General features: G+C 33.6%; 3 protein-coding genes across 5 annotated transcripts in view; 2 read left to right on the forward strand and 1 right to left on the reverse strand.

Moving 5' to 3' along the window:
• LOC120327528 (CUB and sushi domain-containing protein 1-like) overlaps positions 1–7,123 on the forward strand; it is a 33,103-nt gene extending 25,980 nt beyond the window's left edge. For 2 of the 3 annotated variants that reach the window (XM_078114555.1, XM_078114557.1), the window contains exons 53-62: positions 641–820; positions 1,276–1,455; positions 1,994–2,176; positions 2,519–2,698; positions 3,864–4,046; positions 4,402–4,584; positions 4,828–5,010; positions 5,292–5,471; positions 6,011–6,124; positions 6,563–7,123. In XM_078114555.1, coding sequence (XP_077970681.1) covers positions 641–820; positions 1,276–1,455; positions 1,994–2,176; positions 2,519–2,698; positions 3,864–4,046; positions 4,402–4,584; positions 4,828–5,010; positions 5,292–5,471; positions 6,011–6,124; positions 6,563–6,732 — 1,736 coding nt within the window. In that variant the 3' untranslated portion in view covers positions 6,733–7,123. The remainder of the gene's footprint in view (positions 1–640; positions 821–1,275; positions 1,456–1,993; positions 2,177–2,518; positions 2,699–3,863; positions 4,047–4,401; positions 4,585–4,827; positions 5,011–5,291; positions 5,472–6,010; positions 6,125–6,562) is intronic. The other variant, XM_078114556.1, reaches the window with a different exon arrangement.
• A 1,479-nt stretch (positions 7,124–8,602) lies between these two features.
• On the reverse strand, positions 8,603–16,241 carry LOC120327534 (sushi, von Willebrand factor type A, EGF and pentraxin domain-containing protein 1-like). The gene is made up of 14 exons (XM_078114426.1): positions 16,139–16,241; positions 15,431–15,643; positions 14,121–14,237; positions 13,411–13,596; positions 12,971–13,156; positions 12,391–12,576; positions 11,674–11,862; positions 11,223–11,408; positions 10,919–11,104; positions 10,398–10,583; positions 10,111–10,293; positions 9,819–10,001; positions 9,247–9,435; positions 8,603–9,176 (listed from the first exon to the last, which is right to left on the reverse strand). Exons 1-14 carry the CDS (start codon positions 16,194–16,196, stop codon positions 9,130–9,132), a joined length of 2,295 nt encoding a protein of 764 aa, XP_077970552.1. The 5' UTR covers positions 16,197–16,241; the 3' UTR covers positions 8,603–9,129.
• A 4,482-nt stretch (positions 16,242–20,723) lies between these two features.
• LOC120328609 (uncharacterized) lies at positions 20,724–25,292 on the forward strand. Its single transcript, XM_078114661.1, has 5 exons — positions 20,724–21,004; positions 21,306–21,465; positions 21,849–21,944; positions 22,049–22,232; positions 23,688–25,292. Exons 2-5 carry the CDS (start codon positions 21,315–21,317, stop codon positions 24,067–24,069), a joined length of 813 nt encoding a protein of 270 aa, XP_077970787.1. The 5' UTR covers positions 20,724–21,004; positions 21,306–21,314; the 3' UTR covers positions 24,070–25,292.
• Positions 25,293–26,228: the final 936 nt, after the last annotated feature.

Here is a 26,228-nt window from a genome sequence, read left to right on the forward strand (position 1 = left end):
TGTATCGACACACTTAAGCTTGTATTTGGATTGAGCTAACACGATGTTTTCTCAAACCATTCCGTGCCATCTTCCTTGAATACCAGATAAGTTGTATAAAATGCGTTTTAGGAAACCGAACGTTATTAAATTATTTGGATATTTTAATAAACTATGTTTAGAATTTGATATGAAAAATTTGTCTTCAAGATGAGTTTACATATAATTTTCATCACCAGTTTTCTTTTCCGCTACTACACATTAATAAGATATATATAACGAAATTGTCCAGAATGGTATTCTCATAGCTTTGATAATAAATGTGTGCAAAAAAACTTTCTCATTTTCTAGTAAACCACTCACTTTATTATAGGAATTTTAATGCCTCATTTTTCTGTATAATTCCAGCAATACTTCTCGTTACACATTTTTAAGAAATCGTATCATGTTTTTAATCCTGACAAAATAGTTCCAAAATCAAATTAAATTTTTGTCACTATTCAAATGATATGTTTAACTGTAATATAATAATTTTAAAATTTACTATATTTTATGGAAGATTTAAAAAAACGTGCACGCTTTTTATGTCACGAAAAATAGCTTTGCTGAAATGTAATATGATGGAATAAGATTATCTGAAATAATCGTTGTTTTATCTTAGGAATTACATGTCGATTTCCGGGCACGCCTGTCAATGGAAAGACAGTACCCAGAAAACCGTCTTATAAACTAAATGAAAGAGTTGAATATGAATGTGACAAAGGTTACATCATGGTTGGAGATGATACATCAGTTTGTACCAGAAGTGGAGACTTCTCGGAATCTCTACCTCTATGCAAACGTAAGTCGTAAAAAAGAAAAAAAAGTGTTCTAAATGAACTCAAACTATTAGCAATTTTTGATATTATGTTTATATTTATATGAACAAAAATAAATGCCGCATTGTAAATTTTATACACGTGATACAATACATAAAATCATTATCTCATAGATAGAGTAACTGGAATGCCTCATCTGTTTTAGTAAGAACTATACAGCTTTTTGCGTCTGCCCGATCACTTCCGTAGACTTTTCATGACAACTATATAAATTGCACTATAAATAGTTATTTGTCAGGCTCAACGAATCTCAGTTTACCGTCTATGTAATCGACATCTTTCTACCATGAGGAACAAAATAAGATTTCTGTCAAAGTCTAAATCTTCAATTTCTAAGCGTTCTTGCATCTTTATTATATTAAATAAACTTTTTCCGTGTTACAAAACCAATTGTCACATTGCAAATTGTTTTATTCAGAAGCCAGTTGCGATCCCCTAAAAGAACCAATCAATGGCCGCATAACACCTCTAAAGTCGTCTTATGACTTGAACGACATAATAAATTTTGAGTGTGATGAAGGATATCAAATAATTGGGGAACCAAATTCAAGATGCTCACCGAACGGTGAATTCTCATCGCCCGCACCCATGTGTAGAAGTGAGAAAAAATTAAATATGTCATTTTATATCGTATCTGTTTAGGCATGATGTCGACTCAATATATTTAGCTATTTATGCAATATATCATTGGTATAAATTCGCTGATGCTCATTTCATGTTCGCATTTGAAAATCAAGACCGATTCTCAAACTAAATGAACATTAGTCATGCTAAGACAATATTATCAACCTTCAACCAATGTTGCCATTCTTAATGAAATTGATTACAAATCTCGAATAAAGTTTCAAACTTAATTTACATTACATTTATATTTTGATGACGTGGCTTGTAAACCACACAAGTCAATTCATATCACAGCAGTTGGAGTTAAAAAGGAAACTGTAACTTTTTGAAAGTCATAACATAAAACCTGCTTAATCATTAGCATTTGTATAATAAAACATAAACTACTCATTAGCGTTTTTTCTTGTCATATTCAAATATTCTTAAGCTAATTACAAAATAAAGCAAACTTGATATTTCATTGAACAAACGTTAGTTTTGTTTTACTATCTTTGATTTTCTTTTATTCACAGGAGTGAAATCATGCGGGTTCCTCGGTAACCCCATCAATGGAAAAACTCTACCTCGTAAAGCTACTTATCTTATCAATGAAAGTGTTCGATTTGAATGCGAAGATGGTTATAGAATAATAGGACCAAATTCTGCATTCTGTTTGGAGTCGGAGGAATTTTCTGAGACTTTACCTACGTGTGAACGTAAGACGTTTCATTTGATTATTCTAAAAACGTAGAATTTACAGCTTATTGTGTAATGCGAAAAAAATGATGATAAATTTGAAAAACAACCGACAGATGGAATACTGATATAAACTACAAATATGATAGGGCGCATTGATCTGCCTTGCTGCAGTCACTTGCTTATCCACTGTGCAACGGCAATATTAAATTTGTAGATCGATTTTAATTATAAATAGGTATAAAATTGTGTCAATTAGTAAAAAAATTAGTCTTGTATAACATACGCAATGTTTTTTTTTATAAATATAATTATATGAATATCGTAACATTACCATTATAGCTTACTATTCCATTTAACAGCGTCGAGATGTCTCAATCCCGGTCAAGCTATTAATGGTAAGACAATTCCTTCTAAGCAATTTTATGACACTGACGAAGTAGTGGAATACAGGTGTGATGAAGGTTATCAACTTATTGGCGAGAAAACGGCAAGATGTCGTAACAATGGACAATTTTCAGCTCAGCCACCTTCATGTACTAGTAAGTAATAAGAAGTACACAAAGGACAATGACAGTATCGCGTTATTATTAAAATTGAAATATTGTATTTGAAAACAAGTATTACATGTAATTTCTCCTGTTTTACTACTTTTGCTTTGGTAAAATGTAATTGATTCCATCAAGTGCGCTCTGTCCAAGTTTCCAACAAATAATATTTACGATCGTTGCATTACAAAAATTTGTATATACTCCACCATAACTTTTAGCTCAACTCGAGTTATAGTCATAGTCAAGTTTATTTTTTCTGAGTAGTGTTTGTAATTTGTGTGTAGCCTGGAAAATAATGTAGATATGAGGGCCTTGCTTGTTGTTGGGCTTGTGTGGAACTCTGGAATTGGAGATTGGCAATTTTGCTGGCATCAAATTTAGAGTGTAGTTATGTTGATACATTCCTGTGCATCGTATTAAAATTTTGAATTTCGTGAATCGGTAACAAGAATTTAAAGAACGATAGAGTGCAAAGTTCAAGACTTTATTTTACCTGGAGTTGAGATTCGTTTGTTGACTCGCGGTCGAATGGAAATTCTTCAACTCCGCATCTATTTGTTCACTAATAGGCCCGCGGTTCTCTGTTTTCAATATCGTAGCCAGAGATCAAAAGATATGTAGCCAGATATGTTCATCGCAATAGCTAACGGGTATTTTGAAATCCAACAGATACGGTTTATGTGCTGTGGCTTTTATCGAGTCTTGTATGCTGTAAAATTGCCGAAAACCCCGTAATAAATTACATACTATATTATATTATAACGACCTTAATTTCTGAGAAAGTGGTGAAATCAAAGAAGTGTCACTCGCTTATTTTGTTTATACGTCTTTAAACTTATTGCTTCAAATTGATTGTGCTTCAAATTATATCGTGAATTTGAAAAAAAAACATTTTTCTTGTGTTTTGCGGCAATTAGTTTTTTGAGTCCTGGCATTAAGAAGCCAATTATTGACACAATAACACGAGCTACATTTGATGAACATTCATTTGCGCTTTAAATACTAGTTTTAACTTAACGACATTGTAATGCAACCGAAACTTTTTAAATCTTAGTTTTGTTAATTTCGTCCAAAAGTGATGACACTAAACGATATATACCATGTAATTAATTTTTGTATAGTTCTTGATTAGATATTCATTTTTAATAAAAAACAGGCGTGAAGTGCAGCTATCCAGGAACACCTGATGGTGGATCGACCGTGCCACGTCGAGCAACTTATAACGGTGGTGAAATAATAGAATTTTCATGCAAGGACGAATGTTATGAACTGGTCGGAAGTAAAACAGCAATTTGTATGCCCAATGGACTTTTCTCGCAAGAGGTACCATCATGTGAACGTGAGTTTGATAACTTTTGCTATTATGCTCTTTCACCCAAACACTGAAATATTAGATAGAAGTATTATAACGTCATATTATAATGAATATTTGGTAAAAAACCTAATAATGATGATTCATCATTTCAACGGATGATTAGAATTCCCCCTAAATTTAACTCTAATCTAAGTTTTACACTAATCGAATCTTATCTAAATATGCATGTGGTCGAAAGAAACAATTGATATTTCTGCACATTTGAGCCGCGTGAACAAGCCATATACATACGACTATTGATAGTTTTGTAACGATGATAACAGCAAAACTCTAACGCAGTACTTCTATTCCTTATTACAACGACAAATTCAATTTTTAGCAAAGATGTGTCTGCACTTTCCTACTATTCCAAACTTTGGAACACTAGAGCCGCTTCAGAAAAATTATACTTGTGGGCAGAAAATAGACTACAACTGCTTTGCTGGATACAGACGAACTGGTCCTACTCATACTTCATGTCTACCTGATGGGACGTTTGAAAAACACCTCGCTGAATGTGAAGGTATGACTGTGAAAGACTAATTTGAATTGTATAATATAATTTTTTACAAGTTTGCAATTTTTCCGTTTTAAATCTGACTTATTTATCAACCAGCGTATTTGTGTCATATATCTGAAAATTGTCCCATATCTCTCACACGTTTGTTAGATTTAAAAAAAAAAACAGTGGTCAGACGGTTACCTCAAATATTTTGTTAAGATAAATTTTGGGCCAGGTTTTGTAAACAATATCTTCAACTTTCAGTTGTGAAGTGTAAACCACCGCCAACTCTTCGTAATGGTTTTACAACAACCAATTTCGGAGGAATGGTAGTTTTTGAAAATGTTGTAACGTATCGATGTAGAACTGGATATAGAATGGTTGGTGTGGATTCTATTAAATGCGGAGAAGATGGCTCATACATTGGAGCGGTGCCGGAATGCAAAGGTACGTTCTACAAGCAAGTATTCTAGCAGTATGAAGTAGTTGTATCGAGTATGTTTTTTTCAATATAGATCCATTAACAGGACATCAGATTTAGTACCATTTAAAAAACAGTGATGCAGACATCTCAATAAATCGCAATTTGTATTAGTAACGCATTGTCTGAGGTCTCCCAATTGATATGATCAATTTGTGGTCTATTCAACAATAATTAACTTTAAATGAATGAAACTGAAAGATAAATCAAATGAATGAAACTGAAACATTGTAATCTATTTCAAAAGCAATTCTATGCCAACAACCAAGATCACCATCCAATGGAAGAGTTATTTCTTCTGGACGTGACTGGCGTGTAGGCGAAGTAATGGATTTTCAATGTGATGAACATTATACTATTGTTGGAAAAAGTTTTGCTGTTTGCCAAGGAAATGGCGAATGGAATAATCCACCACCAACCTGTGCCGGTATGTATAAAATATATGACTTTTGCAATTCATTTTATTTGAACACAGTATGATTTGCATTTAGGAATAGTATGAGATACGATTGACAAAGTAAGACTGTTATGTACGGAAAGCTGTAACCAGTGAACCAGTACTGGTTCCATAAACCAGTAAACATAGTAAAGGGATTGTTGATTCATCACATCGAATTCGATACATATTTTTTTTTTCTGTAAAATTCCAACGTTTTTATGTATTGTTGAAATTTTTTGTGTGTAACTCATTCTGTGCGAGATTGTCGGCGTTTTAAATGCAAATTTTCAATCTATCTTTTCAAATTACTGTCATTCCTTGTGTCGAAAAACGATCTTCCGCGATTGTCAATTGCCACACATGAGCACATTCAAGTGCAAATATCTTTTCAAATTTCACTATTCGCTAATGCCAATTTTTTTGTTTTTTTCATGCCATATAGTTTACATGAAATTTTATTTCTAATTATATGTTGTCATTCGAAGAGTTTATAACCTTTCTCTAAAGTTTTTATATCAATCTTTTAGAGCCCATTTGCCACGAAAACTGCCATTTTCCAAGAATCAGGGGCCGTCCTTGTCAATGTGATGAAGAATGTCAAAACAGAGGAGATTGTTGTAATGATTATAAAATGAAGTGCAGTAAGTCTGTGTAAAGTTATTTTAGAATAAATAAAATGATTGCGATACATAAATACAAAGTCAACACAAATTAATATTGCAATCAATTATTAATTGAATTCAATGATCAGCTGGGAACCACCTACAACTCATAATGGAGATATCAAATTGATGTCTGTATTTTGTTTACCACCATTTTCGTTTAAATATTTTTTTTGCCAGAAAATGACAATGAACTCCATGTTAAATTATATCTCCTTAATTTATTTTACACTCGAGTACAAAAACATTTATGTACAACATACCATGTGATTTACCGATGACCCCAATATATATTTTTTTATTGGTTCGTAAATAGATCAATTTTAATAAACAATGTATATATTATGAATTTATTTATTAAATATGAAACTGTATGTTATTGTTTCTGTGAATTTAATGATTTCATTACAATTTCAGCATTGGGAACGTGCAAAAACAGATGTGGTGCAGCAATGAACAATCATAATAAATGTTCATGCGATGACCTTTGTGCGACTCGTTTCGGGAAGAACTGTTGTCAAGACTATAAAATGTATTGCAGTGATCCAAAAGAACATTCATCAAACATGAAGGATGGACATTCCTGAACTACCTCCACAATTAATCATGGTGGCGTCAAATGAAACTCAAAGAACAATTTGTATTGATTTTATTTAATTACTCATCTTTGAAAATTCACACCATTATCTGAAAATGGCAACAAATACAGCCACTTTCTAATTTTAAACTAGCAGACAGCTGCCAAATTCCAGATATGATATTAGTTGCTCTGAACCGAAAAAATGCTTTTGGTGATATTTCATACTAGCATCATTTGTTTTTGTAATCATACGTTTTCGATTGCCATAAGTATTGATTTTTTTTTATTGTTTTTATTTTAAATCCATCTGCTTTCATGAAACATATATATATATATATCTTGTTTTAAAATGTCATGTCGTTGTTTTGTAAGTTGAAATAAAATACTAATGCCAATGTTCCAAATATTTTAGTTCTTAACGCGTTCTATTGATATCGTAGATGAGTGTGAGTTAAATGTATACCTTCCGGTATATTGACGGTGCATTTGCGTATGTACATTGGTATTTTCATCTGACCTGAACTATGTGAAAGCCAATTCGCCAAAATTTTGCAAATGACATCGAATCTATATTAACAAACAAAGGAAAAAGCAGGATTAATCTGATTGTGAGTAATTTTGAAACCGAAAATTTAAGCATGGCTGTGTTCTTTCAACCAGAGTCAGTCAAAAATAGGTCGAAGAGGAGCGTGCGTGTGTATATATCATAGTTGAGTACGAAATCTCCTCGTCACTTTGCATGTTTACAGTAAATATAGATTGACAAAGAACCAAATCATAAATATGTCAACCGTATCGAAGCAGCAGCCCGTAGCATATGAACACGACAAGGTACTGTGATACTGTATTTGTCATATAAAGATGGAGTACCGATAAACAAATATAGGCAGTAGTGGGATTCAGCCGGTTCGCACCGGTTCTATAGAACCGTCTCAGGGAATTTTATGAGATCAGCGAACCGGTTAGCTTTACTGATTACTGTCAATGTTCTGTTTGTAACAGAACCGGCTGAAAAATATGACTCTGTGATGGAACCGACTGACAAAAAATTTGAATCCCACCACTGAATATAACCCTATTCACGACGGCAAGATAACGAAAGTAAAGTATGATATTAAATAGTGTTGCCAGAAAAATACACGCTAACAAGAACGAACCCGCTGTAGGCCTACAGGAAAAGTAAGTTTCACAAATGATACCATAATGGTAAGCATATCTCAAGTTTCAAATTTGCTTCAGTTAACAGTTGCAGGTTACATATACATGCCACATGAAGTCTGAATCTTGACTCAACTCTACATTCTTTGCTGCTGAGACAGGGCCCCTTTTGACTATTCAGGTTGCGGACTGTTTTTGTCCCCAATATAATAAATTGTTAATTTCCCTCATCATTATTGACAAGTTGTCCTCGAATTTCTATCATCATTTGTCTTTGATATTCATGTGAAACACTGTATTTGACTATGAAATTACTCCCAACAAGAGGGAGTCCCATTTCATTGTGACAAAATGCACGGTGAAACATTCCGACGAGGCGTCAACCCAACAACTTAAAATGTAATCGCACTGGGACTGCCAGCATTTCACGGAGTTGTTGTTACGCTACCGGGTCGTGGCTCACGAAAAAGGAATGGTGAGCGTGGCAACAGTAGTATTGTCATATCCCAGCATGAATATTAAGGTAGCGGTTACTTTGATGGATGATGTGATAATCTATCCGTCTTTGAGCTCTGATGAAATCAATACGGGTGCATAATTCTGAATATAACCCTTGATAAGGTTCATATCAAATCTTAACCTTTGATAAACTATACAACTTTGAGTCATGTCGGTGTATTTCTTTTCAAAATCAGTAACAAAATGTTAAGAAATTTAAATTTAGTATTCAAAATATATATCATAAGATAATTATCAATGGCGTTATAGCAAAGTATATATATAATATATAAGTTATAAATTTTGTCTTTTCGGATCATCACATTTCATTGTTTTAAAACACACATTTCGCAGTACTCCACTTCTATGTAACCCTTTCCTCTTAGTGGGTCATTTTTGGCTGCCATAGCTCTTTTCGCCTCAGTGCTGTGTCGTCCTCTCGGTGAGCCTCATCACTTTTATTTTGTTTTCACTTACTCATTTATTGGAAGCGTGCACTTGCTTTGAGCAATTCTGAACTTGATGTGGGTGTGGGGGAAATTTTCAACCGATGTGTGAAAATAAAAACAGCACATGATCGGAAAACGTGGTCGAAGAGTAGAATTATGATGTGTTGAACGCTAATATGATGTGATGCTCTAACTTGAGAAGTAAAATGAATAAGTATATATTTCAAAAGAAAGGCTTCTTGTCAGATTTCTTGTTAAAAGCGAACATTTTAGTATTCCTGATGCAATACATTTACCATTTATTTGCCGTAACGTTTTCTCATCCTTAGAAGTTGATAATTGTAACCTACAAAAAGTGAGAGGTGGTTGTAGCAGGAATCGTTCATTCTTTATTTAGTTTGAATGCAATAACTTACGGTAACAAATTGGCGGTGGATTGGACCAGAGTCCAGTATATCGACATTTTGCAGCTTTGTATCCTTTCATTCTAAATCCTGTTGGACACGCAAAGTGAGTTATTTCTCCTTCGTGATAGTATTGTTTATATGGAGATGTCATCTTACATTTCACGGGCAGAACGGGAGCTTTACAATATGCTGGTTTTCCTAAAGTATATATAGATAACGTGAACAAAAACAAAGATTTAGGAGTAAAGTGAGGAAGGTTAAGTATTTAAATAATAAAAAAGTATTTAGTTGAGATTTTATATTGCATTCGGAGACATAAAATAATGCGTTAACCAAGGTGTTGAAATCACAATTAGCTTCATAGCTGTTGGACTGTTTGACTGAAATCCTAAATCTGAAGATATGTAATTTTTTTCTTGTTGCAGAATAAGAAGAACCTGCTCTGATTTGACAGTCTGGACTACGTATTTTGAATTTAAGATAAAAAAAAAATATTTACAAAAGAGAGCAAGAGAGCAAGTTACATTTCTTATTTTAACATAATAATTCATAGCCGTTTTTACGACATACAGGCAACTCACTATGGCAAGTTGGTGGTGCGTTGTCCCATTTCCCTTCATCGGAACAAGTTGCATATTTGTGTCCTTTCAGCTCATATCCTCTGGGGCAAACAAAGTTTATTTTGTGACCTGAGCTCCATGATTTTTGAAATCTTGGGAAATACGAACAATGCGGTGGAAATTTCGGAAGTAAGCATGTATAACCTAAAAAAATGAGTGAAAAATGAATGTGAATGAATGAATATTGCTGAAAACGCATTTCAAAAAGCTTAAATTTGTCAATCAATAAGTTAGATGTATTTGAAATACTTACGAATACAACGAGGTGTTGGATTGTCCCATTTTTCTCCTTCGATGCAAGTTGCATGGTCAGCTCCCACCAATGAAAAACCTTTTGGACATATGAATTTTATTGTGTGCCCGATTTCGAAATGTTTACCAAACGGCGGTAAATATGAACCATACTTTGACATATGTGGTGTATGGCACATTTCCCCTGCAAAATAAAATATAGGAATAGTACATCAATTTTTCACTACGTTCAGAGTGGAATCCTTTTCAATCATCAGTTCAAATGAATATTAAGATTTTGAAACTTACGTCTTTTGCACACTGGTGGGCTGTTATCCCACAACCCACTGTCCTGACACGCAGCCTGAGTTTCTCCCTTCAAATCGAATCCGCTGGGACAGAAAAAAGTAATTTTGTCTCCAACGTTCCAGGATTGTTGACGAGCCGGGGCGTATCCACAAAACGGTGGTAACGTAGGTAGATAACATTGTGTTGCTGCAATGAATTTGCACGATTATCTGATTTGAGGTACAGGTAAATAGCATTTGATTATATGTTCTGGATTGATGTTTATAACTCTTAAGACAGCGGGTTAGAGTGAGCATGAAAAGTGGTATTAGTGGCAAATTTGGTGATTCGCGAAAAAGATTTTCCCGCAAAAATTTATTCATTTTGGAAATTCTTTTAGCAATATTTGTTGTAATCTCGATATATAATTTTGTTGACTAATCGCAAAACCGCAGGAACAATCAGCAAGTTTTCGATAATAAAGTATTGGTCAGAGCCGCGCAGATGAAACGAGATCAAATACAGCATAACTCCAAACCTACGTTTATAACAAGTTGGCGGTTGACTGCTCCAGATTCCACCTTCGTTGCACTTAGCGTACAAATCACCTTGCAACACGTATCCAAACGGGCAATAAAACTTAATTTTTTGTCCAACATACCAAGAACGTTGATATCGAGGGGAGTAACTACAGTACTGCGGCATTGTTGGAACAGGACACAAGGTTGCTGAAACAAGTAGAAAACTTGATATTAGTTTTCATTGTGGTAATTAATCATAATTTACCTTAAAAAGCGCCACTGGTGACCAATATAAACGTACCTAGTATCAAGAAATTCTACTTACGTGGTTCACAGGTAGGCGGCGAGTTGTCCCATAACCCATCTTCTAAGCATGTAGCATAACTATGACCTAGCATCTTGTATCCATGGGGACAATGGAAATGAATTTTGTGTCCAACCATCCAGGAGGTTGCGTGAATTGGATAGTATGTACAATGTTCTGGCAGATTCGGAACAGCGCACGTTGGACCTGAAAATGGAGTACAATATTTGTGGCGATCATTCAAATAATAACAACTCTTTGTTGTTCATAAACTATACAGCGATAATAATGGGTAAGCGCTAAATTGTGATTGAGGTACCGTGGTTTAGAGATCTATCTGGTTTGACTAGCCTAAGAGTCCTCTTATTTATAATATCCAATAGTTCAAAATCGCCAGTCTATGTGAATCTAAGATTAACTTATTGGTAACGATCCGTCTTGAGATTAAATAAGTCACAATAATTCTACTCACGTCTTTCGCAAACTGGGGGTGAGTTGTCCCATTTTCCCTCAGCAGTACAGGTTGCAGAATTATGACCTTTTAATATATATCCGTCCGGACAAGAAAAACTAAGTCGTCCACCAACAGGTCGCCATTGTCGACGAGTGTTCCCTAAGAATCCAGTACGCTTTGGAACATGTGGTACTCGGCACATTATTTCTGTAAACATATCAATTATAACGTTTGACAATGTTGGCGCTTTCCTACGCTAATATGTTATAGGGTGAACACCGCACATAACAAAGGGTTAGCGCGGAATGCTAGTGTGTAAAAGCGTAGGTTATCGAAATCAAATATCAAATTATTTTCAGAACCAATTTTGCCAAAAAAGTGGTGGAATGTTTGAAGAAACCGGAATGCCACTCATTTAAAAAAAATTATGATCTTTGTATATCCAGCTCGAAAGAAAGTTTGTTTTATTTTTGATTAAAGTATTAGAAATTTATTTGACTGTGCCGCTTGGCTCTTATTGAACATATAAGGAATACAAGTACAGGTACGGTCTCTTTACGATATTAAGTATACTGGAAAAATGACCCGATTTATTACAATTTGAATAACTCTTGAAAATTGGAATCGTTTGAACAGTCACCCTCAGGCTATGAAAGTATAGCTAAACATTTCTAATTCTTGTGAGTGGAATAAGTTAAATACACACATATAATATTCTTATTTAATATTACTAACTTCGTTCACAACTTGGTGGTGAATTATTCCACTGTCCATTTGCAAGGCACACTGCGGACCCATGCCCTTTCAACATGTAGTTATTTGGACATGAAAATAAGATGTTGCCTCCAACTTTCCACGAATGCTGATACTTTGGTGAGTACATGCAATTTGTTGGCAGATTGGGAACGTGGCAAAAAACGGCTGAAACAGTGAGGTAAATACGAATATTATAAAATGACAAATATATTTGTTGCTTATGAAACGTTTTTCAGATGCGAACCCAACATGAGCTCGACAATAAGAGTGTAAGTATGAAAACATCTCGATTAACGTTAATGGAATTTTATTTTTCTGCACAGTTTTATTAATTTAACCATAAATTAGTAAATCCAGAAATAAAGATAGAGTTAGCTAATTCTTTAACAAAACCAAAACTGAAACATTGCCAATTAGCGCAAGGTAGATTGCCAATGCTTGTGTATCAATTCCAAATATATTTTCGGGTATATATTATATCACACACGTATTGGCATTGCAAGTAATAAAAACATTAAAGTTATAGAAAATAGTTTTATGTCAAATATGTAAAACTTACGTCGTTCGCAAATAGGGGGTGACTGGGTCCATGTACCGTCTTTTGCGCAAATTGAGTAGCTGTGACCAACTAATTTGTAACCAGTTGGACAATGAAAATGTATCATTCCTCCTGCATACCATGTTTTTTGATATCTTGGCGAGTAACTGCAATACTTGGGCAGTGAAGGTAAGGAGCAAAATATTCCTAAAGAACATAACGACGTTAGATTAGAACAAAGCGCAATGGTCCAATATTCCCAAGCTGCGCTTTTGGTTTTTGACGATAGTAAAACCTATATTGAGAATGTGTAATATTTTATCACAAACTTGGTTTAAAAAATCGTCAAATGAATAGCGCATTCTCTACTAGAAATGATTGGTTGTTAAAAACTGTCAAATGGGAAAGTTAAATGTATGTTAATTCAAGAATCATTGCATTATATAAATCAGTGGACTTACTTTTTCTGCAGTCAGGAGCTTCCCGATTCCATTTACCTCCTAATAGGCATTTGGCAGATTTTACGCCAATTAGTTCATAGCCAGTCGGACAGTGAAAAGAAATTGTCTGACCAACACGCCAAGTCTTCTTGTGCACCGGTGAATATGACCAATCATGTTTCACACCGGGAGCGTAACAAACTTGTGCTGAATATACAAACAGATCTTATTAGTAACAAATTAAATATGATCGTACTGCAAGCTTTGCTGAATATTGAAATAAAACGTTATGGACATAATTTTTGCTCACATTGTTATAGCAAGAATGCCTAAACTGTTCTTGTTATTACATATGATTAAAAAACCATACGAAACCGGCATTAATCGCTTGGTCTAGACGCGTTTGGTTTCAGGTTATATGTATTATATTAATTTAGTTTGAATAACATTCCAAGTTGTCGCAGCTTAATTAAATTGTTTCGAAAACATTGACAAGTGTAATTTGTATGATAAATTTTGTTTAAAATAATAATTATCTGTCTGTTTTTTTGGCCGAAAAGAATGCCAACTGCAGCTAAGAATGACTTTTGCGTACAGCAACATAATATATTTACTTGTTTGTTAACCGGTAATTTTTCAACAGCTTCCCTTTGCAATTTACTCTGAGGCTCTATGTAAATCACGACAATCATATTTTCTGTACGTTGTATGGTATTTTATATGTATCATACCGTGGCATTTCTTGTCTTTCATGTAGTAACCAGAATTGCAAACACATCTATAACTTTGACCATCATTGATGCAGTCAGCGTTGTACCCACATGGGTGATTTGCACAGGCGTTGATTGCTAGAATGAACAATTGTTAGTTTCAATATTAGAGCTGAGTAGGAGTATTGTATTGTGGATATGAAGGCTTTTGAGGGGGATATTATTATAACGTTTTCACTTACAAACGTATATTATACATGTAGCAATACAGTACTACGTCAGTATTTCGATGGAAGAACTAAATTACAATGCCCAATTTATCATCTGGTCCAGTATTAATAAAAAAAAAATCCAAGGAACATTTTATGGCTCTCATCATATTATTATGACAATGGTCAAAGCATCTTCCACGAATAAGTTTATTCTACGGTTTGAGCTGAAGTCAAGTGAAAGTAAATTTATATCCATTATTTATGACACATAGAACATCGGAAATACCGATCGTAATTCGCTGTCAAAAATATAAATCTACAAATTAATTGTAAATATAAACAGAAAAAGGACCTCCTGAAGTATGCACACCAAGATGGCGCACAACCTAAACTCAGGTTGTGTACCAGGTTAGGGTTCAGGTTATGCGACATTTTGGTGCTCATACTTCAGGAGTACCCAGAAAAATATATTTGGTTTAAATAAACAGAAAAAAAAGCTTTTCGTACAAGGACGAACGTGATACTGGAATCTCGCTTACATTCTATTTGTGTTTTTGATTTATTTCTAAATTATGTTTAAACAGATTACATGTATTTAGAGATTTTAGACTCGCGAGAAATGTTCAAAACAACTTAAAAGGAGTGGTAGAAAATCCGTGATTACGTTACTGTTTAAAAGATTCGGTTTAATTGAAAATATCAAAGTGGGACAAGCTTCTGATGGCTGAAAATATCTCAGCAATGAATCCAAAGAGTGGACATTAAAGTTTCGAATGTTGTGGGATCTCAGTGATTTTAATTGGGGTTAGGATCTGAACTCTATGAGAATGTCTATGAGGTTAAACACATACCAAAGTGGCACTAAAATTTCACATTTCTGTATTAAATATATCATTAAAACCTTTAAAGTACAACAATGATATCAAAATAATAAATATCACGGCAAAATAGTTTGTTGTGTATAGTTTAGTGTGAGTAGATACAAAAATTACAAAAAGTTTTGAATAGAGTTTAGTACATTAAATATTAAGTACAGGTACAATGTAAAAATAACAAAAATTGTTTATCAAAAGTTAACTACTACTGTTTTTAATGAAAGAATATAGATAGATTTCTTACCGTGGCATACCGGAAGATTAGGTGGCATCCAATGACCACCGTAAACGCATTTTGCTTGTCTTGGCCCCCTTAGTTCAAATTCTGGCCTGCAAGAGAATTTCAATATTGTACCGATTGGGCATATTTCTTCTGGCATGTTGGCCGCGTAAAGTTCGTCTGGTAGGGTTGGAGACCGGCATCCTTGCTTCTTAGATACATAGTTGTCATAGTACGCTGAAACAAAACATTTTGTTATTGAAAAATGCGACAAATACGCTCTACAAGGGTATTTTGGTTTCTTTTTTCAGTAATCCTGACTCTTTGATTCATACTCAATATGAAATATGTTATTGTTTAAACTTTAAAGCATCGACGAAAGTAAAATATTATCATGGAATCATTAAATACTATACTAAATAAAAAGTGCTTTGGTAATTTGATTCACATAAATTAGGTTTTACCCAGTCAAAAATCTCGGAGTAGTGGGTGAATTTTTGTAATATGAATAACCAATTGCAAAGTTTATATCCCATATCTATATATATATCTCGATATATCTAATATTTTCACTGGCTAAATGGGGTGCTTTACCTCATTGACAATTCATATAAATGAATAACATCAAATTAATCGAAAACTCAACTGAAATTATAATTAAGGTCGAATAAATATTTTTATTCTTACGAATTCATCCTAATTTGAAAATTTAATGCGAGAAATTCAACTCACCTGCAGTTAATCCGAATATACACAGCAGTGTGGAAATTAAAAGAGACACATTTCCCATCTTGCACGGTTTTTCAGTTGTTGCCAAAGCCAGCCACACACTCAAAGCAAATTTGAAACAATGACAATATGACTACCTGATTGATATAGTTATACACAAAACCAGCTTAATTATCCGATTTTTTTTCTCTCGAAGTTGAAGGAAATTTTATATATTTTTTTATTGAGACTTTTTCTCTTTTCCACTGATATCACGATACTAATTTTTTTGTTCATCAAATTGGTATGTGATAAATCTAATGGTTAGGAGTTAATGTTTAAAGCTCATTGTCATATGTAAAACAATGATGTGATGATATCTGGTTAGGTATACGCATAGTTGAATCATGTCAGAAATAGGGTACTCACGTAGTATGTGAACCAAGATAGGGGACACCGGAACGTAGTATGTGTACCAGGTAGGGTTAGGCCATGGCCATAATTTTATTCTAATTTTTCTTATTTTAGTTCTTTTACGAGTATGGGGACTAGCCAAGTGACTCCCGTAGTATCTATACCTGAAATTATGGCCTAACTTCAACCTGGCACACACACTGCATGGCGATGTCCGTCATCTTGGTTCACATACTACGGGAGTACCGAAAATAGTCCTCAGCACACGTTCGTCAACAGATCATTTAAATTTAAAATAAAATAAAAGAGTAACCTCATGGCAACAGTCAGGATAAATGATTTAAAAAAACAATAGATTTTTGCGAATTGAAATTTTAGTCAATGATTTTGGAAAATTGGTCATCTCACGCGATTCGAATTATCAAAAATTGACATTAGTTTTAGCGATTTCGTATATCTGGAATTACAAAATGTTTTGGACATGACGCAATTCTTGAACAATCAAAACTCCATGTCTTTAATATATATGATTTATACATGATTTGGCTCAGTTTTATGTCTGGAATATCATGGAAGTTTTTTAATCAAGTAAAAATTGAAAGACCATATTAAGTCCGTAATTGCAGGTCATTAATTAACCTAATTGAAGGTTGGACAACGTAGTTTACGTCATATTGAACGATTGTGGGTGACATATAATTTTCATCATTTGTCACGAAGTTATGGCATAATTGTGGAATAATTTTTTGTCGAAATATCTAATTAACTTCAAGTGCTGGCCACAGATAAAATCGACTATTTCTATTTTCTCATGCACGACGTAACCTTGTAGTCAGACAGTTTCATGAATAATAATCTTCCCGAACGAAACTATCCTCTGCATGGCACGGTGTCTAGAATTTTAATTGTCATATATTTTCACGATTGTGGTCAAATATTTATTTATTTTACCAAACATAACTGCTTATTATTTTCTATTTTATAAAATTTTTATAAGCAAAGTTGCTTGTTACTTCAGTTGCCAGAAGAAAATCTTCAACCAGCCAACAGTTTAATTCTTCAATTCAAAAAAGCATTCAACTCAACTGATCAGAGTCATTTATTATCAAGTTTTAATAATATTGTTTTATCTGACAGAGCTGTTGACGTGCTAACTTTACACAATCTATTAATACAATCCCTTGATCCTCTCCGAACAAACCAGAAAGATATTAATTTGAAACGGTTGAGCATACATAGGAGTTGAAGTGTCAATAAATTGCATCAACGTTGACGGAAACCAAATATTTTATTTCTTTCCAAATCCGTGCGAAGCCTGTATCACGTCACTTACATGGATCAGTTCAATACTTGACTCCTACTCGGGTTAAAACAGTATAACCCAAAATGTATGGAAATTTGATTCTATCTTGATATTGTATCTTTAGCCCATCATATTTGATCATAAAATAAACTCACAAACAAAGCGATAAAATGAAACCAAGCTGATATTGCACTTCATAAATATTTTAAACTCATGAAATTCAGTTTGCCCGTTTTTTTGAAGGTTGCTATAGATTTTTCCGAAGAAATATCGTTTATCGATAATTATAAGAAGGGAAATGATCACAAATTGACTTACACAATATGTTCTCATACGAAGGATGAAAGTTAATTTCACAAATTGATAATAGGTCAATAATGGATATAATCATTAATCAATTTGACGTAGATTTTTTGTAATTTTTAGAAAATATTTCCTATAACAATTTTCCGGTAACTCGAGGTGGAAAACGAGCGATGAAAACGATCAAATAAAACAAATTAGTTATTTCATTATTCAAACCCGACAATATAGACACGTCAAATCTACGGAATAGCAGTGTGTTTAATGATGGCTTATTTAGCCAGATATGTATCGTACAATTAATTATTTTCCCCCTCAATCTATTGATTCAATGTGTTGTCGGACAAAAAAAAAGAATGACGAAATGAATTTATCTAATGTGAGCATATTTGTATTGCCCGAAACTTTGATCAAATGAAATTTTTTACCTCAATCAAAATAGTTTAATGTAATTGATTAAATTCAACCACTTCTCAACTTATCTAAATTGAATTCATTTCATGAAGTTATATATATTTATTCATCTTCCAAGGATAATTTGATGACTATGTTTATTGCAGCGTATCCATCTTGTGCAAAGAACGTCAAACGCTTTCAAAAACAAAATTCACGAAAAAGATTTTCTGACTAAAGGTAGTTTCAGTGAACTCAATATTTCACGTTATTTTTGCAAACAATGATGTGTTTACCATAATAATATATCCAAATGTAATCCACTTTAAATACATTTTGTCACGAAATTGTTCTGCAAAATTACCTTGTTATCTCCAATTACAACATTAATTATGGGTATGTTCGAAAACTTTGTTTGTGTTCATTTTGGAGGCTCATTCAAGTTTTATGCACAAAGTAAGAAAATTAGTTTTGTGCAATCAAAACTTGTACAATCCAGAAATGCAACGTAAACCTTATTGAGAGGCTGGATTTATGCGAACAGAGTCCATAGGCCAGAAATAGCGATACTTTTTCAATGGATGGGTCAAGCATGAAGGGCATACGTATTTGAGCAATACATGCATCTTGTTGCTGCATCTTTTTCTCAAGTTTTGTAATCTTTGAAATGAGCCGGACCGAAGCCTGTTATCGAAAAGTTTGGAATTAGAATCTTATACGGATGCGATATTTCAAATTGCACTTACCTGATCAGGCGATTTCGGTTACTCAATTTTATGAAATTCAAGTGCGGAAACCCGGATTCGCACACATATGCATTATCGAAAAACGTTTATATTGCTACAGCAAATAATTTCATGATTTCAAAAGATATGGGACGGAGTTACACTATGAGAAAATTCAAATTTTTGATCAGTTTCCAACTGCTTTAAAGGCATTCTATGCGAGAAAAATACACTGCAGAATATCATCTTGTTTGTTGTACCCCTCAAAACAGGCCTGCACAGCTTGAAACAATGTGAGAAGGCTGCAAAAAAATATCGTTCGCGGGCCATAAGCTGTTTTTTTTATCATGTTTTTGTTTTTAAATAAAACATTATTATATTATATCTATGATTTATTTATTTTGTGTGTAGAGAATGGGATGATATGTATTTACACCAAAAGAAATTAAAAATACAAATTATCAAATTTTTCGAAATTATTGTCCACTATCCATTAGTGATTGTCAAATGACCTATACACCATTTTTTTGTTCTTAAGTTCATATATATATTTACATTTAACACGGCCGGCCCAAGCTTAAGTATTCAGAATGGGACGCTCCCAAATAAAATTTGAATCAAGGAAGAACAATAATTTGTGAAGTTTGAATAGCTATTACAAATATCTTTGAAATTACAAAACAAAAATGCATCACAACATTAGACCCATATAGCCTAACACAACCTAAGTTTGAAATAGCTTATATAATATGCACAAATAAAACTATCATTATAAATATTTGCCTTCAAATTTTGATAACCTAATCCTGCTTTCAAACAGATATATATATTAAAACAAAACAGATATAACATGTTCAAACAAAACTATCATTATAAATATTTGCTTCCAAATTTTGATCAGTTAATCCTTTTCTCAAACAGATGCAACAAATTTGATGTTTAGCATGAACAGGAGTTTTGTTTTGAATATCAACATTTAAGTGATGAAACATTAATAAAAGAACCCAGCCAAGAAAGTGTTGTTAAATAATCCAATTAGAAGAACTGCTACAACAATATGTTGCAACACAAACCTGGTTTATATTACACCAAACATATTTAAGATTCACATCGACTTTCTTCATACAATTAACCCGAATCAAATGAATTTTCGATGGCGTTTCGAGATTGCCACGATGAAAGATTTAAAGATATATAAGGCATGGTTTCTTATAAAATTTAAAAATAAATAGTTTTCAAGCACCAAGTAGCCTATTTCAAATATCTTGAAGATCATATTGTCTGAAGTTTAACATAAAACAGACATACTGATAGACCATGAATACATGAAGAAGGCGATTTTTCAGTAAACAATGCTGCAAAATAATATTTAAAAACGAAAGTGTGGAGGCAGCATCAGTTGCTATTTTGCCGTAGATGCAGATTAGGTTCCTCCGAGTTGCAGAGTTGTAAGCGGCACTAATTAGAGCTATTAAAAAATATACAGAGGAAAATTTTGCTTGCTAGCGTGTGACAATCTAAATATTCGACAAAACTGGGATTTAGAGTTATGATCTTCACTTACCCATTCCCAACATTTCTGACCGTTTAACAACATTCTCCAACCAATTCGTTCTAGACTAAATCTATTTGCGGAAAAGGAGTATATCTTTTTTGGAAAACATGGCGAAATTTCTAATATTGTTCTTTGTAATTTGTATCTGCCTTTTGCAATCCTCTTTTGGACAAGAAGGAATCTGACTTTGTTCGCAGGTAAAACGAAATATTCCAAATACTACTACCAGTACTATACCCCTGAACAAATTAATGACGCTACTAATTGCATACAATGATAATCGCTTAAATTCCTCAAAAATAATTGTAATTGCGAAACCTTCTAACGTTGTTATGTCGATTAGAAATTTTATGAATACAAACTGGAAACTTGTCTACAAAGTGCCATTACGATTGATATATGCAAGTGTTCATAGAACTAAAATAAAATGAATACATCATTGCAACAATTATGCTAAAACGATATGAGGTTATTTAAATATAGAATATATCAATTTAGGTGTACCAGATGCATCAATATTGTATGAACCGACAAGACTACTCAACTGGAACAAACCAAGTTGCAAAACGAGGACAAATCGGCAAAGCTGGGCCCAGGGGATCTCCTGGAATAGTGAACTACGGAGTCATTAATTCGACTATTTCAAAACAATTTGAAGGTGACTATTGACAAACTTCTTCTGTCACTTTGTCCGTTTTGTAACTTCTTAATATGTCAAATTCTAATTTGGATTCTGGATCTATCACTGAGCTTTTTACAAAATCAAATGCATAGCGGTTTATTTTATTTGTTAAAAATCGGTAATAGTTGTAATTTCATACTTTAGCCACAAAAATATACATAACTTTTTTCCTGCTGTATCAACCGTCTAACAACACCTAGTGTTAGTTGTTGTTACTCACTTATCAAAATTATTTCCGAATATGTCTTTTTGAATCAATGCAAATTTACCACATCTATAACTTCGCAGAGCCCTATTAGTGAGTCACATTTTTGGAAGAATATCGTGTGATATAACATGAAGCTATCTTTGTTTTATAGTTCTTGAAAATGGGCTAGAAACGAAATTTGCAGAAAATTTTCAAGCTTTGGAGAGGACGAACTCAAATCGTGATGATATAGAACATTTACAGAGAGGTTTATTTTAAATAATTTTTGCAATATTTGATGATTTTTATGATCATAATTCGCCTACCACGCAAATATTGAATAAGAAGTCAATATCACCATGTTTCAAACAGAATTAATGAACTGCACTCGAAGAATCAGCAATCTAGAAGAGATGTTTACGTGGAACAGAGCTAGCAACAATTTTTTCTACAAATTATTTCACGATAAAGTAACTTATGAAACTGCTAGATCGAACTGCAAGAGAATGGGAGCGAATCTTGCATCTGCGGGAGTCCGCGATTCTACTGTTCGAAGGTAAGAAAGTCTTAAAATTTCAAATATTGGACTCGAAGGAGTTGTATTTGAGAGCGATATGTATCAAACAATTACTAAAACATTCCTGTACAATTATAAATGAACGGAAGTGTTGAAAACATTAAACAAATTTTTTGGTCTTCCTCCAATTGCAAATGTTCGAATTATTTTATTTTAAAGCGTATTCATGTTTATCCCACTCGACGTCACACTTCCTCGTTATCAGCCTTTTTTTAAATTTATCTATAAAAAGTCAAGGGTGGGATTTACTGTGTAGAGAATAGCCTGGTCTAACTGGTACTACCGTGTTTCCCCGAAAAAAAAGGACAGTGTCTTATTCCAATTTTCTTTCGAAAAATAACACTAGGGCTTATTTTCGGGGGATGTCTTATAATTTTATCAAAAACAAAATTAGAAAGTACTGAATTAGGAGATTAAAAATAGGAAAACCGATATTTATTTACTAGAATGATACGTTTTCCTCTTTCACACGTTTCAGATTAATCATTTAAAATGTATGGAGAGATTTCTTGCTCTCGACCAGGTAAAAAAAATTGCGTTATCGACTAGGTCTTATTTTAATGGGAGGGCTTATATTAAAATCTTTCTTGAAATTCAGACTAGGTCTTATTTTTAGGATAGGTCTTATTTTCGGGGAAACACGGTACTAGTCTTCCCTGTCTATTCTTCTACGTTTTTCGAGTGATATCCGGAACATCCTCAGCGCGCCGCGTAAAGCCCGTCCGTCTACGGCGTTTGAGCTCTTTTATTTTTGTTCTACAACTGATGCGGACCGATTGTGTTGTGTTTGGCTACCCATGCCGTGTATTTTACTGAGTGTAAAGAATAATATAAGATTTTATCATTATTTATTGGACACTATTTTTACTATTGGAATGCCCTAACGGCAGAAAGTGCGCTCCATCAGTACCGACCATGGCATGATCGGTTCGTATTGCGTTAAAAATCGTCAATATCGAACGCTATTACAGTGCCGAGAAAGCGGTTTCAGAAAAGGCGTATCTGCAAGAAGTGTGGCGTCGGGTACCTTATTACCGTGCTTAAACCCCTTCGATTTTCAACGCTTAGGGAATTTGAAAGACAATTTGTATCAGAACAATCTTTGAACAATCAGTGAAATCATGCTTGCAAATGCAGTAAAACTTAAGAGAAAAATGTTTGCGAGTAGTTGATAATTTTGCGCGTCTCTCTGTGCGGATGTACGTTTGTCTTTAATGCCGCGGAGGTCACTGGAAACATGTCAAGAATAAATACCGTTTGAGCAAAACGTCCTTGATTACTGAAACTTTTGAGTACATTCAAACCCAAACAGAAGTTCAAGTGTAAACCAATAAGTTATCTTCATTTCCGTAGACATATTGGGAAATCCATGTGTACCTTATAATGTTTGATGTAAAAGTTTGTATTTTTGGTATAATTATCTTCCAATTCTAGTCAACTGATTTCGTTGATCAAATCTGGAGAAAGTGACGTCTGGATCGGTTTGGATGATCTTCAGCGGGAGGGTAACTTCATTTGGGCAGATGGCGTCGTCTCTACTAAAGCAAATACTGATTGGTCTACAAACCAACCAGACAATTATAAAAATGAAGAATATTGTGGAATTTTTTCTTTTTGGATGGGGTGGAAATTGAATGATGAGAATATCTATGTGAAAAACAAATTTAAAAGTTGCAAACGGGATATGGAAATGAAAACCTTTTCAACTTTTTTTCATACTCCCACAAAAGAGAGTGAGTGTCCACACAAGAACAATTACATTTTTACTATATATACCTATTTATATGACTCCGTGACGTTATCGATGTATATATAACTGATAACAAAATCTTTTGATTAATATGAGTCACCACTTGGATAGAGAAAATCTAGTGGACATTGGCTAGAAAGTTTTAATATGAACATAACTAAAATGACTGAAAAATATTTTTGCAAAATAATACACTGACGTTTTGAATATTAAAACATTTTGTTTTCTCATGATAAACTATTTCAATCATAGCGATGTTATTCAATGATCTGTCAAATGAAATATGAAAGTTACGTTTACGCCTTGTTGGCAAATTTATTCAAGATGACTGAGATGAAAAGAAATAACTCGTACGTGCTTTCAATGTTAGTGGTCTTGATGCGTTATTATAAGGTATAAAAGGAAAAGATATCTTAATTAAGTTGTGTAAAAAGCAGAAAATTGTTCTTTCAATTTTTTCAGATAGAATTAGAGTTTACTGGACTTATTGGGATTTTTTGCTTGCAGATGTGACCAGGAAATAAAGGAAACGTGTTTTACAGATAATATATTGTATGATGTAAAATATTAGACATTTTTGTTGCTTGATGCAATTGATTGAATTCAACCACTTTCCAACTTATTCTAAATTGATTTCATTTCATGAAATTTTATTTCCCATTTCCATCTGTATCGTTGTCTTTAAAAGTCTAATTTGAGGACTATGTTTGTTGAAGCGTATCTATCTTGTGCAACGACCACCAAACGTCTCCAAGAAATAAAATTCACGAAAAAGGTTTGCTGGACAAAGTTAATTTTAGTGAACTCAATATGTCACGTTATCTTAGACAACAATGACGTGTTTATCATAAAAATATAGCTAAATGTAATCCACTTTTAACATTTTGTCACGAGATTGTTCTGCAAAATTATCTTGTTATCTCCAATTACAACATTAATTATGGGTATGTTCGAAAAATTTAACTTTGTTTGTGTTCAATTTGGAGGCTAATTCAAGTTTTATGCACAAAGTAAGAAAATTAGTTTTGTGCAATCAAAACGTGTGCAATCGAGAAATGCAACGTGAGCCTTGTTAAAAGGCTGTATTTTGGCTATGATAGCATCTAGGCCAGAAATACAGATACGTTTTTAATGAATGGGTCAAACATTATAGGTGTATTATAGAAAAGTAGACTGTGGATCATACGTATTTAGGCAATATCTGCATCTTTTCCTCAAGTCTTGCAATCCCTAAAATTGGCCAGGACTAGGGTTACCATATTTTTGGCCTTCAAAGCGGGACGCCTCCAAAGACACGGCCCCTTAGCTGTGATTCTGTAACTTTATTACATATAGTGTAGCGGCCATGATTCTAAACAGTGACCGTTATTATTGTAACTAAACTGGCAACGGTAACCTAGGGCATTGAACCCTGACCATTTTGGTGTTGGCGGGTTCTCTTTCGGCGTGGGCCGGTTGGAGGTAGGACGTATAAATTTGTATCTTAATCAATCGGGGGTTTTAGTATTATTAATTAGGCGTAGTTCAAATTTACATCATATAATTCTATTTCCTGTTATTTCGTATAGTTATTATTGGTCCCTCCTGTGTAATAGCACTGTATTTTACCGGATTACTGTTTGACAACTATTCCATCATTATTTGACTACCATTTTGACTCAACAATAAACATCTTTGGACAATCATTTCGAACTTTGAAAGGAACTCAGACAGTACCGCGTCATCAAAAATGAAGTGCCTGTACGATCTATTTATTCCAATCACCCTAACGAGCGCATCGCCATCGTATGGTGCTGAGCCGTTATACATAGGCCTACATTTAAAGCCATCCCGGCTGTCTTCATTGACCATATTGTCATCGAGAGTTCATGCGCATATTCTCTGTCTAAATATCGGGTTCAGTTCGAAAATAGAAAGGAATAGACGCTAAAGATACAAATGATCCGAATTTAGATATTTTTATGTACAGCAAAAGGAATAAAGAATTAGACTGCCGTTTTCAAGCATTGAGATTTTACTTATTCCCTAAGCACGCCTTTCTGTAGATACCACCTTCAAAAAGACTTTGATCAATGTTACATTCACGTGAATGTTCGAACAAGACCAATTAAAATAGATTTTACATGTGATACGTTCGCTAACAATGTTAGTGGGAAACAACAAACAAACAAAATAACGCATTCACCTTCAGTAATCAGCAATTCAGCCACACAGCAACAACATTA

This window comes from Styela clava, chromosome 7, assembly GCF_964204865.1.
Source record: "Styela clava chromosome 7, kaStyClav1.hap1.2, whole genome shotgun sequence".
Classification (NCBI taxonomy): Eukaryota; Metazoa; Chordata; class Ascidiacea; order Stolidobranchia; family Styelidae; genus Styela; species Styela clava.

Coding starts and splice junctions, on each gene's coding strand:
- LOC120327534 (XM_078114426.1), bottom strand. CDS start 16,196: ATGGGAAATGTGTCTCTTTTAATTTCCACACTGCTGTGTATATTCGGA. Junction 13,157..13,410: donor AGCTCCTGACTGCAGAAAAA/GTAAGTCCACTG, acceptor TATGTTCTTTAG/GAATATTTTGCTCCTTACCT. Junction 11,105..11,222: donor GCCGCCTACCTGTGAACCAC/GTAAGTAGAATT, acceptor TACTTGTTTCAG/CAACCTTGTGTCCTGTTCCA.
- LOC120328609 (XM_078114661.1), top strand. CDS start 21,315: ATGCATCAATATTGTATGAACCGACAAGACTACTCAACTGGAACAAAC. Junction 21,466..21,848: donor TATTTCAAAACAATTTGAAG/GTGACTATTGAC, acceptor TTTGTTTTATAG/TTCTTGAAAATGGGCTAGAA. Junction 22,233..23,687: donor CGCGATTCTACTGTTCGAAG/GTAAGAAAGTCT, acceptor TTCCAATTCTAG/TCAACTGATTTCGTTGATCA.